Source organism: Meriones unguiculatus, chromosome 16, assembly GCF_030254825.1.
Source record: "Meriones unguiculatus strain TT.TT164.6M chromosome 16, Bangor_MerUng_6.1, whole genome shotgun sequence".
Taxonomy (NCBI): Eukaryota; Metazoa; Chordata; class Mammalia; order Rodentia; family Muridae; genus Meriones; species Meriones unguiculatus.
The window spans coordinates 47,972,305-47,989,627 of NC_083363.1; the positions used below are offsets into that span (position 1 = coordinate 47,972,305).

Below are 17,323 nucleotides of genomic sequence, written 5' to 3' on the forward strand. Positions count from 1 at the left end.
CTGATAACATAACAAAAATAATGTGAAAGGGGCAGTAAATGAGAAAAAGATAATGGGACACAGCTATTTTAAGGGACAGGTCCCACAAGTACCTTCAGGACTTCGCTTTGATCCAAAAACTCATCCTCCAAAGGAATCACTTTTCTAAGAGGCATGTTCTGCGGGCACTGTGATGCTTTCTTTCACTTTCCAAATTTAGGAGTTAAATACTACACGATCCACTGTGAAGATTTTTAGGTGGTACCACACTGAGCACTAAGATTTATTTCAAAATTCTATATGAGGTTAACAGGAGATCTGTCTGTTAATAAATATAAGCTTTATTTCAGAACAATAACTTTCTCCTCACAGTTAGTAGAGAATTGACTTAATAGGGTTTTTGTGTTTAGTGTTGGGCCTGTGAGAATCCTTGATACCAGCTAGACAGTTTACATGAAGTTTGAGATTGTTTTTTAAATTTTTCTTAGATGACACCCTGCCATCTATTTCACCTATGCTTTTCACTCTGGCTTTCTGGGCTTTTTGTTTTTAGAATTTCTTACAGTAATTTAGTACTTTTGCATACATTAAGAGAAGAAACTAACCATGAGATGTGGAAGTTTCTATTTTAGAGGATCCAGTCTGAAACAAATTAAAGCAAATGTGAAGCTTGCTGAGCATTGTACCTCTGTTAGCACGGTTTTCTTCTCCATCCTGACAGCTGAGCTAAAGGCATCAATCACCTGGAAATGTATTGTCAGTGTGAAAATACACAAATGTATCTCATCCCACAATCTGACTACAATGGACTCTGTTGCCCAATTTTTGAACACTTCCCCCTGACGGGCCTGCCTTTCTAAGCCACAGGGGAAGAGGACCAACTCAGTCCTCAGCTCTCATGCCACTTGATAAGCTGGGGTGGGTGGGGAGGGGAGCTCCTCTCTCCTGAGGATTAGCTGGGAGGAGAGGAGGGAGGGGGTTATGACTGGGATGTAAAGTGAATTAATGAATTAATTAATTAGGAACAAAGCAAAACGATGGATCCAATAATCGGAGTGCCTGAATTCAAGATTTTTCAAGGTATGTTCTTGTTGACTCTTCCATAGTATTCTTGAATTCTGTCCCGGCTGCAATGATACTCCAAGTAAACATTAAGATTGCCGGAGTCTGGAGGACAGCAACGAAGGCTCGGGTTATCCTTTATTACATTTGGTTTTAACTGTAAACGGTTGACACCCTCACTGAGTCCAGCCCTGAAACCCTAGCCTCTCTCTCAGATTTGCTAGACTTTATTTTTAGATGTAATCACTTCCCGCCGGTAAACGGTTAGTGACCACACACACAGGTCTGCACATGAGGAAACTAAAAAGGGAGCCCAGCCCCGTGAATCAGACACACAAGACAGGACTCAAGAAGAATCTCCTGCCAGGCCAGGCCCAGTGTGTCAGAGTCTCCAAGCGTTCCTCTGGTGGTGCTGTGACGAGTCTCCATTAATACAAATGATACTTGAGATGAGACAATTTCCGTGACACGCTCAGAATATGCTTCTTGTTCTACAGGCACCCTCTACCAAATTGCTTGAGAAAACTCAGTGTTTCCTTTATTAATCTCCTTTAGAGCTACGTGTTTTGTGAATCTTATTGCAATTGGTGTTCTTAGAAAAAACTATCTTTCAAAGAAACTAATTTGGTAAGATATTTGGGGCTAGAATAACATTTGGGTAGTTATTTATACAATATAACTTGATCAAAGAACTGTGGTATTTAATGTAGAAAATAAATATTCAGAGGAATTCCACAAGTTTGATCACTCAAAATGACTGGTTTTTAAGGATATTTGGTAGACAATCACCTTTTGACTAATAACTCTTTCCCTAAGACTATGACTACAGAATATTGTTAATATATTAATAAAATATTTAAACTTTCATGGGAATTGTTGTAGGAAATGGGCTTCCTGTGAAATTTGTAGCAATAATCAAGAGGTACAAAGATTTGTTAAATGTTCATAAGTGACAATTTTTATTTGGTGTGTGCATAAACTCAAAAGCCTTATTAAGAGGGAGTTTATGCCTATTCAATAAAATTATTAAGAGAATATACACAGTAAGATTCTTTTGCTTGAAGAAAACAGGAAAAAGCTAGGACCCTGCCACAGAGGGCCTCTGAAAGGCTCTGCCCTGCAGACTATCAAAGCAGACGCTGAGACTTATGGCCAACTGTTGGGCAGTGTGCATGGAATCTTATGTAAGAAGTGGGAAATAGTAAGATCTGGAGAGAACAGGAACTCCACAAGGAGAGCAACAGAACCAGAAAATTTGAACACAGGGGTCTTCCCAGAGACTCATACTCCAACCAAGTACCATGCATGGAGATAACCTAGAACCCCTGCATAGATGTAGCCCATGGCAGTTTAGTGCCCAAGTGGGTTACATAGTAATGGGAAGAGGGACTGTCTCTGACATAAACTGATTGGCCTGCTCTTTGATCACCTCCCCCTGACGGGGGAGCAGCCTTACCAGGCCACAGAAGATGACAATGCAGCTACTCCTGATGAGATCTGATAGACGAAGATCAGAAGAAATGAGAGGAAGACCTCCCCTATCAGTGGACTTGGGGAGGGGCATGCGTGAAGAAGTGGAGGGAGGGTGAGATTGGGAGGGGAGGAGAGAGGGGCTTATGGGGGGATACAAAGTGAATAAAGTATAATTAATAAAAAAAAGAAAAGAACAAAAAAATTATTTTGCTCAACCATGTTCAGAGCAGCTTTATTTGTAATAGCCAGAATCTACAAACAACCTAGATGTCCTCAACTGAGGAATGGATACAGAAATTTTGGTACATTTACACAATGGAACACTACTCAGAAATTAAAAACAAGGAAATCATGAAACTTGCAGGCAAATGATGGGAATGAGAAAAGATTATCCTGAGTGAGGTATCCCAGAAGCAGAAAGACACACATGGTATATACTCACTTATAAGTGGATACTAAACATATAATATAGGATAAACATACTAAAATCTGTACACTTAGATAAGCTAAGCAAGAAGGAGGACTGTAGGTTAGATGATCAACCCTCACTTAGAAAGACAAATGGGATGGACATCGAAAAAGGGAGAAAACAGGGAAGAGGACAGGAGCCTACCACAGAGGGGCTCTGAAAGACTTTACCTAGCAGGGTATTAAAGCTGAGACTCATAGCCAAACTTGGGGCAGAGTGCAGGAAATCTTATGAAAGAAGGGGGAGACAGAAAGACCTGGAGGGGACAGGAGCTCCACAAGGAGAGAAACAGAACAAAGAAACCTGGGCACAGGGGTTCTTTCTGAGTCTGATACTCTAACCAAGGACCATGCATGGAGATAATCTAGAACCCCTGCTCAGATGTAGCCCATGGCATCTCAGTATCCAAGTGGGTTTCCTAGTAAGGGGAACAGGGACTGTCTCTGACAAGAACTCAATGGCTAGCTCTTTGATCACCTCCCTCTGAGGGGGGAGTAGCCCTACCAGGCCACAGTGGAAGACAATGAAGCCAGTCCTAATGATACCTGATAGGGTAGGATCAGATGGAAGGGGAGGAGGACCTCCCCTATCAGTGGACTTGAAGAGGGGTATGGGAGGAGATGAGGGAGGGAGAGTGGGATTGGGAGAGGATGAGGGAGGGGGCTACAGCTGGGATACAAAGTGAAAAAATTTTGATTAGTAAACAAAATTAAAATAAAAAAGATTCTGTCTCTAGATACATCGCCATGTGTGATTATCATTAAAATACATCTCTTCTTCCCTCCCTCCCTCTCTCTCTCTTTCTCTGTTTCTCTTTGTCACTCTCAGAAAATGGCTTCTCCAACATATTCACTTGAACTTTGCAACATGAAGTATGTGTAAGTTAATAATCTTCACAGGTACAATTAATTTTAAAAGTCAGTGATAAATACAAATTCTCCAAATTGCTGGACAGCCCTTTGGAATATTTAGGAGAAGATTCAGAAATTTAATAATTGAAAACAAATATCTATTTTATTGGGTACTGTAAAAATGTGTTCCCCTCATCTGAGGTATTTCCCTCATCGGAGACACCACACAGCTGACATATAATTAAACCCTATTTCTTTTTACACTTCAGAGTCTATTTTTTACTTTTTCTTAATTTAATTTTCTTGTTAATCCTAATTAGTGCTGAGCTCTGAGACTTATAACTTGAACAAATATTAAAGGCTAAAATGCAAAATAATATCAGATATATGAACAGAGACATAGATGCATATAAACACATTCATAAGTTTCCATTGCAGAACAAGTTAAACAACATACAGTGGAAAAATGTGGAAGTTTGCCATGGTTATATGAAGGTCTACACAAAGGTCAATGGTGGAAAACACTGATTTCTCTAATTTATATCAGTAAATCTAATCTGCGGTCTTTCCAACCTTAACAAGATTTGCCTTAATGGATTTTTTTTTAATGATTTAAGGACTACAGATAACATTTATCAATCAGGTAGAGAGGTGACCCACATACCTGGCTTGTCCCTGACTGTCACACAAGTGAAAGCAGGAAGCAGGAACATTGCTGCCCAAGTCCACAGTTTCCAAGAGCTGGTGTGCCTCATTGTGCCTTGAAACCATGGGGACAAACGGCCACAGATCTGCAAAGGCAGAAGCATTCAAGCTGAGATTTTGTATTCTGCTCCATTACATTCACAAAATCATCACGACCAAAGAGAGGGCAATCGGTTTCAATGCATCATATAATTATAAGTTAGTGTACACAATGCTCTAACATGCACCTTGAGTATTTTAATACATTAATCTTTTCTGAGTGCTGGGAAATATTTCAAGACTCTTTTCTTAGTTACTCATTAATTACTCATGAACACAAATTCTTATCATTTAAATTTTCCAACCTTTTCAGTGGCTTTAAAGCTATACCACAGAAATGATTGGGTTTATTTTTTTTAAGCTGTGGTAAAGTATATAATAATATAAAATTTGTATTTTGACCAGTTTTAGGTGTGCATGTCAGTGGAATTAAGTTCATTTCCACTGCTTTGCAATCCCTGCTCTTGATCTAGTTCCACAATTCTTGTCATGGTACAGAACTGATTATCTGTGCCTGTTAAACAAACTTTCCATGCATTGTCTGCAAACCCACAATTATCATTCTATTTACCTGCTACAAGGTACTAGAGTACCTTCAATAAGCAGAATCATCCACCTTTGTCTCCTTTATTTGATGACTATATTTTACTTAATACAGTATCTACAATATAGTATCTACAATATAGCGCCTACAATCCTGTGTTTCTGTGTTTCTGTGGAAGACAGAGGTCAGTCCCAGGTGAGACTCCTTAGAAGGTAACATTTGCCTTGTGTTTTGAGACAAGGTCTCATTCACCTCATTTTCTCTGCTTAGAGTGTACTCGCTGGCCAGCAAGATCCCCTCCCTAGAGCTGGGTTTACGAGGGCACACCACCACACCCAATTTTTTACTGGTGGGTTCCGGGAACTGAACTCTGGTCTTCATGTTCATGTATCAAGCACTTTACTGACCAAACCATTTTGCCACCAGTAGCGTAAGATCCTAAAAGTTCATTAGTGTCGTGACATATGTCAGAATTTTCTCTTGTTTGGGGGTGCTGGATGATACTTCACCATTTGCAAATGCCCGCTTTGCTCATCATCCATCAGTGGACACCTCTGGCTGTTGTGCATACTTGTTATAAGCACAGATGTACAAGCAGCAATCCGAGTCTCACTTACAATTCTCTTGGTTATATGCTCAAAGAAGGAAATGCTGGGCGGACCATATGGTTCTCATATTTTTAATTTCCTTAGGAACCACCGTGCTGTTTTTCTCTAACGCCCACACCATTCACATTTCCACTAGTGGGGCACAGGTGTGCTGATTTCCCCACACTCTCCTCTGCATTTACTATTTTCTCTCTGGCTGCTAGATCACACTATCAGCGTGAGAGGGTGGCTCACTGTGGTTTTGATTTGTATTTTCCTGAGTATTAGTGATATTAAACGTGTTTCATGTACCTCATGGACATTTGTGTTTCTTAGAGAAATGATATTCAGGATGCTCTCTCTGTTTTTTTTTTTTTTTTGAAATACAGTTAGCTGTTGTTATGTTGTATTTCCATATATTCTGCATTTTAACCCTTTATCAGCTTATAATTTACAAAAGTTCCCTCATATGAAATAGAGACCATTGGGTTTCCATTTCAGTGTGCTGACTATAATCATTAACACAGATTTTTATTGCCTATACATTTGGTATCAAATACCATGACTCAGAATTTTAAACACAATTGTATCATTCACGGTTCTGTTTGGTAATATCATATTTACATACTATGGCTTAGTCAACATTGTCATATTTTCCATGAACTACTTGCCTATTGGATTGAGTCCCACTCATAAAATTACAACTGCACATGTTCAACCCATCATCTTCTTTAAAAGGAAACCAATACATGCAATACTTACTGTATATTTTACAATATTCTGTTAACATCATCGCCTTTAGGAATTTATATCCCTACTCTATAAGTATTACAACGAAAGATTCAGCAGATAAAATCTCTAGGGGGACTAAAGAGCTGATTCGGTGGTTAAGAGTTCCGGCTACTCTTCCAGAGGCCCCAGCTTTGAGTCTCACCACCCACAAGGCCGTCCACACTGATCTTAACTCCAATCCCAGGTGATCCGAAGCCCTATTTTTTGTCTCCATGGGCATCAGGCACAAACATGCTTTGTAGACATCAATGCAAGCAAAACATCCATACACATACAAAATAATACAAATAAGGTATAATGTTTTAGATTGCTATAACAAAAAGTTGAACATTGTGTAAATTAACTTGACTATAGTGAATTGGCTAAGATGAAAATAATTTGCATGGAAAAATATATCGGATCCTTCAATTAATTAAAAAAGATAAGTTTATTAGAAATAGTTATTCAAGAGTCATAAATCACTTATTTATCACTAGCCACAGTTTAATGACGAGCCAAATATGAAAGTGCTCATCACACAATTGTTTAACTTTTATCAATAGACTCTCTTTAGAGAAAAATAAGTCCACCATCTTTGATAGTCTAAATACATATGGCAAATATTCAGTTCAGCATTTAAAAATTAATTCAAGAGTTTAGATATTTCTGGGTGAATAGTTAGAGGCAGCAAGGCGGTGTTAAATTTGTATGTGTGGTTCTAGCTAAGACATCTGGTCTTATGTCTTGTTTATTTTGAATTCTAGATATAAACATAGTCATGATCCTTACACGACCCTGTAAATTGATCACAGCTATTATTTCATGTCTGTTAGTAACTCCTTAAATAAATTCTAGTTTAAGTAAATTCTATATCAAACATTGATCCAGTTTTCAGAGAGTTTTGTAATGGTGTTTTATCTGAGGTGATTTCTCTCAGTTGATCAGTTGCCACTAAAACATAATAGTTAAAATCTTGGCTTCCTGTGTGACTGCTTCCACTTGTGTGCAAGTTATGGAACATCCTGCAAGTCAGGAGCACGGACATCTTATTTAATGTGTGGGGTGGCCTTACATACTCTAAAGGCATCTGCTGTTATATACGCTATAGAATGGTTAGTCTAATTTCCAGTTACACTTGTCTCTTCCACTCGGGTTGGTTTGGTATCTGAAAAGTAAAAGTGCCAAATGGTTTTAGGAATTCATTTTCATCAAAACTTTGGCTCCCATTCCAGCGACAAAGAACTGTACAGCTATAAAGTCGGTCTTGACATATCAATTCATTCTTGACATCTCGCAACAATTTTCATGAGCCACTCGGATAATGAATGATTTAACATTAACCTTACTAACAAAGTATTTTAAGAATAAGATTAGTTGATCAAATGTTTTAGCGCTTGAACCTCCTACCACTATCTTTCCGAGAGATCAGCAGAAACTTACACATGAATCTATTCATTCCCCTTTCTAACTCAATCGCTTCTGGAATTTCTTTTTTTTTTTATTTTATTATTTATTATTTATTTATTTTTATCAGTTACATTTTATTAACTCTGTATCCCAGCCGTGTCCCGATCCCTCATTCCCTCCCAGTCCCTCCCTCCCTCCCTCCCTCCCTCATCTCCACCGTGCCCCTTTCCAAGTCCACTGATAGGGGGGACCTCCTCCCCATTCATCTGATCCTGTTTTATCAGGTATCTTTAGGACTGGCTGCAAAGCCCTCCTCTGTGGCCTAACAGAACTGCTCCTCCCTTCCAGGGTGGGGAGACCAAAGAGCCAGTCATTAAGTTCCTGTTAGAAATAGTCCTTGTTCCCCTCACTTTGGGAAACCAATTGGTTACTGAGCTACCACAGGCTACATCTGAGTAGAGGTTCTAGGTTATATCCATACATGGTCCTTGGTTGAATGTCAGTCTCAGAAAAGACCCTGTGCCCAGATATATTTGGTCCTTGTGGAGCTCCTATCCTTTCCCCAACAGACTAACTCCCCTTCATTCTTATGATTCCCTGTACTCTGCCAAAGGTTTGGTCATGAGTCTTTGCTTTGAAAACACTGCTAGTTAGAGTCTTTCAGATGCGCTCAGTAGACTCCTGTCATACGTTCAATGCACATCCCATCTGTCTTTCTAAACGAGGATTGATCATCTTACCCCATGTCTGCTCAATTGATTATCTTTTTTAGGTGTATAGATTTCATTATGTTTATCATATCTTATAAGGCTTCTGGAATTTCTAGTAGTCGAGTCTTCCTCCTCCTATAAACACTCAGTTGGTCCCTTCACATTAGCTAGAATCCCTTCTTGTCTTCCTCTAGATCCATTGTTTCCTACTTTACTTTTGTCTGTCTGTCTGTCTACATGAGATCTAATATGAGCATTTCCTATTATAGCTCTCTATCATTTATATGTCTATCATTTATCTATCAATCTAGCTAGATAGCTACCTATCTATAATCTATTATCTATCTGTTATCTATACATCTATTGATAGACCAATTGATCTATCTATATATTCATCCATCTGCCTATTTATCTCTCTTCTATCCAGTTGTATACCTCATTTCCATTTTCTACTTCTTTATTTCACTAGTAGTATTTTCTAGGTTGTTTTTTTCTTTTTTTTTTTTAAGTTATGTTGAACGTATTATGTTGGGGTTGGTCCTAAATAAAACTGCTATGGACAGAAATTCCCCGTGGCTTTCTGAGTTGGTCCTTTCCCTCTTCCCTGTCACTGTCCTCAGACACTGGCTGAGCTCAGGCAACTGGATGATCCCCAGGTTTACGACCATTTTCCTCTTTGGATTTCTTACTTCCTGGCTTTAACCGAAACCCCCTATCAGAATGTGGCAGTTTTCTATCCTGTTCCCTCAGGACTCAGTAAGGTTATTATCAAGATAGCTTTATAAATTAATTCAAGCCAGTGTTAGCACAACTTACTGTGTTGTTCTTCACGGCCGAAGTTAAGCTTTCAGGCAGAACCCACCCCCATGCCTTCCCAGTTCACTGTCTCATATGGAGCATGAAGACGATGTGTGCAGAACACTGAAGTTTCTTGACCTCCCCAAATCCCTTTCTGGCAAACCTATACAAAGATGCCTACAGTGCATTTTAAATAAATGTGTAGAAAATATTGTTTCTATGTGGTCTCATTTTCTAAACAAAAACATAGTTTATATATAGTAGTTATTTTAATATTCGTATCTCAGATGTAAACTATGCCTGTTTCTAACATTAACATGGTACAGAGCAGGAACGCCATGTAACATATAGCTAAATATTTGAAAAAAAAATTTAAAGACTAGGAACATTGATTTCAAAAACAAACCTTTTCTCCTTTTATCCAAGCATCTTGGGGTGGTAAGATGGTTTAGCAAGTAAGGGCAATTACAGTCAAGCCTCAGGAATTGAGGATTGCTCCCAGAACCCACATTGTGAAAGAAAGATTAGACTCTCTTGCCTAGGCCCTATGACTTGTAGTGAAGATAGGGATCAGGTCCCCATTCCACAGACATGAATGCTCATGGAACAATCTGGTCTGGAGTCTTGGGACCAAGTCCAGCTTTGCTTGATCAAAAAGTTTTTGTTGCTGGCCGTGGTGGCTCACGCCTGTAATCGCAGCACTCAAGGAGGCAGAGGCAGGCGGATCTCTGTGAAATCCAGATTGGCCTGATCTACAAAGCAAGTCCAGGAAGGCCAAGGCTACACGCAGAGAAACCCGTCTCAAAAATCAAACAAACAAACATACAAAAAGTTTTGTTATTACCACTTGTTTAATTGCAGGGTCTAGGGCATAGCTCTCAGATCCTTACATCTCACATCACTTCCTCATACATATTCACTTATCCCCTGCCAAAATCCCAGTAAGAACCCAAGATAGCTCCTATCCAGTGCCACACAATGTGAAGTCATCCTTGTGAATGTATTCAGCACTGACCAGCCTTCACGGACATCAGGACACCTTCTAAAACAAACCCTCTGAAATCCTTCAGATAGCCCTGCCCATAACCTGTTTCTTTTTGACTGGTCCTGACCTCTGCTTGTAACCCACTATTCTGCCAACCCTTTGCTGACCAGATTACTTTCGGATATTACCAAACTTCCTTAGTCCATTTCTCAAAATCTTTAAACCAATTATAAAATCTAAACAATTTTAAAGAAGAAGGGTTTTGAAGAATTAATTCCTTGTTTTATTTTATAATGTATAGTATATATTTGTGCACAGAAATCATGAACAGCAAAAGACGGAACAACTGAAAACTTTACTCCTTCATTCCATTGATAGGATCAGAGCCCTAATTGGATGAGGCAGTGAATCAAATAGAAGTTTCTGGTGACAGGGCTAAGAGATGGCTCAGTAGTTAAGAGCGCTTGCTGCTCTTGGAGATGTCCCAAGTTTGGTCCCCAGCATCCACATCAGGCAGCTCGCTGGTGTAAATCTAGTTCCAGGGAATCTGATGCCATCTAGTATCAACGAGCACCTGTTTTCATGTTGTATACATAAACTCATATAATGTACAAACACATAAATAACAATAAAGTAAGTTGCTGGCATTGCTGTGGTTCAGGAGAACAAAACAAAACATGAGGAGGACAGGAAATCTGAACAAGAAAACAGAGCAATAGACCAGTCTGAATGGAGTGGATGGAATGATGGCTAAGTCGATGGACCAGTGGATGAGATGATGGTGATTTTACCAGGTGAAATGGCTCAAAAGCCTGTCACTGAAAGCCTGAGTAAATCAAATAAATCTCTTTCAAATATGAATGTTTTTACTGCTATGCCATTTAATGTTCTACATGTGCACCGGACATCTTTGAAATTGTGTATTACATGAAAGCCATCGCCAAAATAAAAAAGCAAAACAAATGACAAACAAACAAAAAACACAAAGAGGACACATAAAAAGAAAGGAGAAAGAGGAAAAGGATGCCGATTCATTGTATACAGAATGATACATTAAATAACACATCTCAACTTTCAAAGAACTAGGCAGGAAAGATTATTAACTTAGAAAGAGTTCCAAATCCCTGAGTTCTTCAAATATGTGCATCCAGCTTGTTCTTGAAAGCAATCATTTTTTTTTGTTACAAATTTCATTTGTTCCGATAAAGAATTTGTTGTTGGATAGAGAAAAAAATATGTGCATATATGTATAGTTGACGTGCCAAACATCTGCAAGAAGCCACATTTTCAGAGCCTTCTTTAAGGGGGAGTGCTAAGTAGGGCAGATGATTGATTTTAAGTCAAACTTTCTTGCCTGTGCTCCAGTGTGTTCAGGCGCAACTCCAGCAGGAAAGCTTTGTTATGCTGTTATGAAGTGAGGCATTGTGTAAATAGGCAAAACAACAGGTGCCACACATCTGTTCTTTTGTCAGTCTTGAGGATCTATCTTTCATAAAGAGGGGGGAAAACAGGAAAAAAAGCCATCGTAATGAGTTAAAATCCTAAGCTAATAATCAAATACGACTGTTTTGGAATAGGCGTGTAGTTGTTTTATAATTTCATCACTTATTTCACTATTGAAATTGAAGTAAGTCGGCAGAAAACTCCCACAACTTAAACAAGGCTTCTATCCTCTTACATGCTGCACAGAAATCTTTTCTCCTTTATGATATCGTTACAAACGCTGTCGAACAAGTTCCGAATCTCCTTCAATTTCTTCTTCCTTCCTATGCACCTCAGACCTGGAGGGAAGCCTGGAAGCCCGTCAAAGCTCCTTGTAACGCCTGTCTTTTGAAGCCACGCACAGCCTCTCTGCAAAAAGCATTCATTCGCTTGGAGTACATTTCTAGTACTGAAATTTATAAGAGACTTCTAGCTAGACTCCTTTCCTCCACTCTTGTTTCCCCAACTGCTGAAAATTGATTCGCTCTTCCTCTCTCTCCTCTCACAAGGCTTTGCTGGATAGCCAGGAATGGCTTCAAACTGGTGATCACCCTGTGTTAGCCCTCCCTAGAGGAATGCCAGGTAAGCATGGGAAGTCCTGGCTAATAATTCTATTTCTAAAATGAGCCAAATCACGTTAGAACTCACCTCTACACGCTCAGTGAAATTTCATTGTGTACTGGGAAGCAAGAGGCTTATGGCTCTGGTACAGTGGAGTCCAGTTCTCTGCTTCTTTACTATTTTCCAAACTGTCCCATCAAACTATTAACAATACCCCAAACACCATTCTTTCTTCTCCATTTTTGGGTGTGTGTGGGGGAATCAAAATAAGGGCTTTGTGCCTACACTCTACCTCTGAATTGCAACTGCAGCCCTGACGGTAATTTTTATTTGTTTGTTTGTGTATGTATATATGCATGTGCTTTTTGTTTGTTTGTTTTCTGCCGAGCCATCGTGCCAATCCTCTCACCATCTGGGTGCTCTTGTTCTAAAAGTTATCCTCTGAGCATTCTGGGAGCGCCATCCCAGGCCAGGTTTGCTATCCATCGCCTTGTGAGCTGACTGGTCTTCACGATTCTCCTTCAGCAGTCTGCACTACACAGTAATAACTGGTTCGCACTATCTCCGCCCACCTATCCTCTCAAAGAAAAGGAAACGTACTTTAGAAGAGGAAATATATTTTACCTGCCATCAGAAGGTAGCTATGCCACCAGACTGAAGAAGGAATAAGGTCTAAGTCAGTTTTTGAAATGAAAGAGAAACGGATATTGAGAACTGTTGGCCAATATAGTGAGACCTGGACTACATAATATTTGTAGCGGGTTACATATAAAATAAGGAATTATGAGGAAGTATAGAAAAAGAATACTAAGAAAAGGTTTGCTGGGTGTAATTTAGTGAGATTCAAAAAAATAATAATAGTATTGGATTTGGTCCATGCCCTTACGGAAAATATATCCCCTGACTGCTAACATCTGTGTACTGACGGACTCGCTCAAATGCCTCAAGGTTCCATAGAACTTCTCCGTTTGTTTCAAAAATGGAGTTCACTTCCCTGAAGACATCAATCCCCCATCTGAGCATAACTAGACAGTTTTCTCTCCTTGACAGCCTGTGGGCTCTATTGACAGAGCTCTCCAAATGAAAGCTATCTGCTCTAGCTACTCGGATACCCTAGATCTCAACCACTGAAGCTGAAGCCCCACACTGTTTTCTGATTACAAACCCTGATTCTGCTTTCTGGAGACGCATCCCTGCCTGTAATGCACTATCGCTTAGAATTTCACATCGATAGACTTGTATAGTTTTCCAACTCATCCACCTTTTCCAGTTTCTCTTTGTTCTGAGTGGCTCTGATGGCTTTCTGATATGCTGTCCTTCAAAGGGTTGCCTTTGGCTCTTTCAAATGGGAGGGGCGTTTCCAACTCACAATTTGCATGTGGATCAGCTAGGCCTGTTCATCTACTATCCCCATTTTTTGTTTGTTTTTTGTTAAATTCAGTATACAACCTCCTCACTTGGTCTTCTTGCCATTGGTCCACACAATAGGATACAGCGCCCATGGCTTCTCAGCCTCCCCTCTCCAGTCTTTTTTTTTTTGGGGGGGGGGGGGACACGTATGATCAGCTCTCTTCATCTGAGGTTTCACTTCAGTTAGTGCTTTTTGTTTTACCAGGCACAGGACCACTCACCCCTCGACACCTTCAAGCCATCAAACGCGCCCTTCCTTTTGTCTTCCCTGCTTGCTCTCCTCTGCTAAGCCTGCCTACTCTCTGCCTCTTTGAGACAGAAGTCCTCAACAGGGCCTACGTGGAGTAATTCAACTCATCCCGTTCATTCCTCCTTCCAGCCCGCAGTAGCAGTTCAGGGCTCTGTATCAGCCCTACTTGTTTTTCTCCCTGATTGCTTTCCATTCTTCATTTGGATTTCCGCTTATGGGGCCATTAGTCACATTCCTATGATTTCTCTTCATAGTTTCTTCTGTCCCTAGAACCAGGCGTTCAAGACCCAATGCCCATGTCTGCTGCCTCGGAAAGGGAACAGAAATTTCAGTAGGAGAGTTTAAACTCCAGGACCAGAAAAATAGATGGAAGAATAGCCTGGGCTTCCATCTGTTTGGGAGAGACTTGGAGACAACAACGATTCAGACACAAACAAAATTGCTCCAGGCTTTCTTCCCTTCCTTCTGGTATTCCTCTTACCTGTCCATAGGGAGCGTTCTTTTGTTAGGGCACCTCGCTTAGGTTCCTTCACACTAAGCGAAATCATTCTGGTCAAAACCCCATGGAAGCACCTGGCAGTTACTTCCTACATTTTCTCCTAGAGGGGGAAAACGCGTTTTTCTATCCATGGCAGCTTCCTCCTCTTTTGTGCCGTGAAGAATTATCCCCATCAGAGAAGCCCGTCTCGGGTCTGGGAAATTATAGTTCGCACCATGAAAACACGGAGACATCCCAATTCCGCCTTTGCAGGTTCCCGGTGAAGAGCGCTCAAAGGACCCTGCAGCTTTGCTTGCCTACAAGAACAACTGTAGCCCCTGATTTGGGCAGGAGTGTTGCTTTCCTTAGCTCTTTCTTGGGGGTGAGGAGTGGGCAGGTGTAAATTCCTCTGAAGTGCCTCTACCTCGCTCCTCAGACCTCCTCTTCAAGGAGAGGTGGGAAGGAAGTCGTCTCTGAATTGTCCAGAGGGTGGGAGGAGGCAGCACCATTTATTTCTGTTACCCTTCCATTTCCCAGCCTCGAAGCTGGGTTTCACCTCACCCACTGTCGCAGTTCCTGGATGGGTTCTATTAAAAGTACACATTTTCAGCATCTGGGTCCGATTCTTTCTACTGCCGAGTACACTGTCCATCCCCCCCCCCCCGCACCCCGAGACACACTGCACGCTTCCCTCTGTCTGCTATGCAACGGCGGGGGGCCCATGTGGGTAACCTGCCCACCCACTCGACCGGCTCCGGAGCCGTCCACGACCTAGCTGGGGTAAGGCTGAGCTTAACGGCCCGCCCGCTTCCAAGCGGCAGGCTTGCGCGGTGGCGCGCGCTTGGTTCCGGGCCAACAAACTTCTCCGGGACCGTGCGCGCCGCCCCCCTCCTCCTCCCGGCGGCGGTGGCTGCGGCGCGGGCCGGCTTCCCGCAGAGCCGAGGGCCGCGGGCGGAGGCGGGGACGGCGGGGACGGTGGCTGCGCCCCGGCCGGACGCGCTGCGCACTCGGCGGGCTGAGGGAGGCGCAGGGCCGGCCGGGCGCTCGGGGACCGGTCCCGGATCCTCCTCCCCATCCCACCCCACCCCCATCAGCCCAAGGCGGGCTCGGGGACCCCCGCGCGGGTCCAAGTGGGTAACTCCTCCGCGAGGGAGGTGGGGGGGACCCGGGCGTCTGCCTTCCGCCTCTCCCCGGCAGAGCATCCCCAGCCCCAGACCGCAGCCCCCCGGCAGAATCCGTCGCCTGCTCGCTCTGTCCGTTCCACCCGCATCAGCGCCGCACGTACTTCGGCTTCGCAAACCCACCCCGAAAACCCACCGAGAACTAAAGTGGAACGCGTGAGCCCGCGTGACCCGGACGCTCAAACACGAGCCCCATTATAGGCAGCGTAGCAAAGTGGCCTGATGTGGCCAAAGGCACCGGGTCGGTCCCCTGGGCTGCGCGTGGGAATGCGTAACCGCAGGTGGGCAGATTTGCCCCCCTAAATAGGAGCACACGTGCAGCACCGTTTTGACATTTTCCTAAAAAAAAAAAAAAAAAAAAGAAAAGAAAAAAAAGACAGATGCACGCAGAGGACCAGAGGCACAGCGTATGGCGGAGACCGGGCTCCTGTGGGCGACACCGAGGGAGGAACGGCGGGCGCCAGAGCTGCGCAGCTTACCTTGGGCTGGTGCCGGAGCCCCTGGGAGGCGCGGTGGAGTCCCGACCGGGCTGCCGCACCGCCGCGCAGTGGCCCGCGCCAGCTCCCAGCGAGTGGAAGCGGGACGCATCTCTGCCCTTATTCGTCCCTCCAGTGTGACCCTCCCACTCGGTGAACACGGAGGAGTCCGCAAGACAGTCCTCAGCCAACTCGTGCCCAGGTTTTCCTTCATCACCCAGGGCCGGGGAATTACGTCTTTCGGGTTTCTGTTTTTGATAGCAATTTTAGAGAGGCCAGGACGGTTGGGGGCCCCGGCGCTTTCTCACTTCTGACTGTGAAGAAGTGTCCTCAGAGTACCATGTGCGGCTTGCGTTCACAGGTAGATAATTGGCTTTTTTAACAGTCGAGCTGAAAATAAAGAATATCACGATATGTTTTATTTTTCGCTTCCATGTCTGGAGTTTATCTGACGTTAATCAAGTCAGCTTGCGTTCAAATTACAATCCTGCTTGTAGGTTTGTGTCTACATCGATAAAGAAAGGTATGTTGTGACTGTTAAATAGACTGGCGTTAAAAATAGTGGTCTTTTCATTCTTTTTGGGCTCTCTTTCAACATGTGGAGGACGTGGCTACGGCAGAACACATACACCTATAGTCAGAATATGTATATTTTCAGATCTATGTTCATTTATAGTCGATACACACATATTTTTTCATACGTGTAGTGTGTGTGATTTTTTTTTTCTTTTTAAATTCTAGAATTTGGGAGATTAAGCCAAGGGTTAGACGATACTTACTGTTTTTTAGTTGTGTGTTGCCACAGTTGGACATAAAAAGTCTATCTATTATTGGTCCATAGTGGAAATCACGAAAGTGTTACCTCGGAGGAGCCATAAACCTAAGTTTCACATAGTGAGGTTCACAAGCCAAAGAATGCTTAACCTCAAGGTGGCAGAGATAAAAATGCGCAGAAAGAATTTTAAAATGGCTCGCTTTCACCTCGTTGGAGGGATACCATCACAGCCTCAAACCAGTGGGCTTTAAGCCTACCTGTCATACTAAAGAAAACACTTAAGATTTTCGGAGTGAGTGCCAGGAACCACATTGCTGTCGGGATTTCAAG

At 42.3% G+C, this 17,323-nt stretch overlaps 1 protein-coding gene across 2 annotated transcripts in view; it reads right to left on the reverse strand.

The window, feature by feature from the left end:
* Col19a1 (collagen type XIX alpha 1 chain) overlaps positions 1-16,348 on the reverse strand; it is a 324,630-nt gene extending 308,282 nt beyond the window's left edge. For both annotated transcript variants that reach the window (XM_060369802.1, XM_060369801.1), the window contains exons 1-2: positions 16,222-16,348; positions 4,499-4,625 (exon numbers count right to left, since the gene is read on the reverse strand). In XM_060369802.1, coding sequence (XP_060225785.1) covers positions 4,499-4,589 — 91 coding nt within the window. In that variant the 5' untranslated portion in view covers positions 4,590-4,625; positions 16,222-16,348. The remainder of the gene's footprint in view (positions 1-4,498; positions 4,626-16,221) is intronic.
* Between the last annotated feature and the right edge of the window lie 975 nt (positions 16,349-17,323).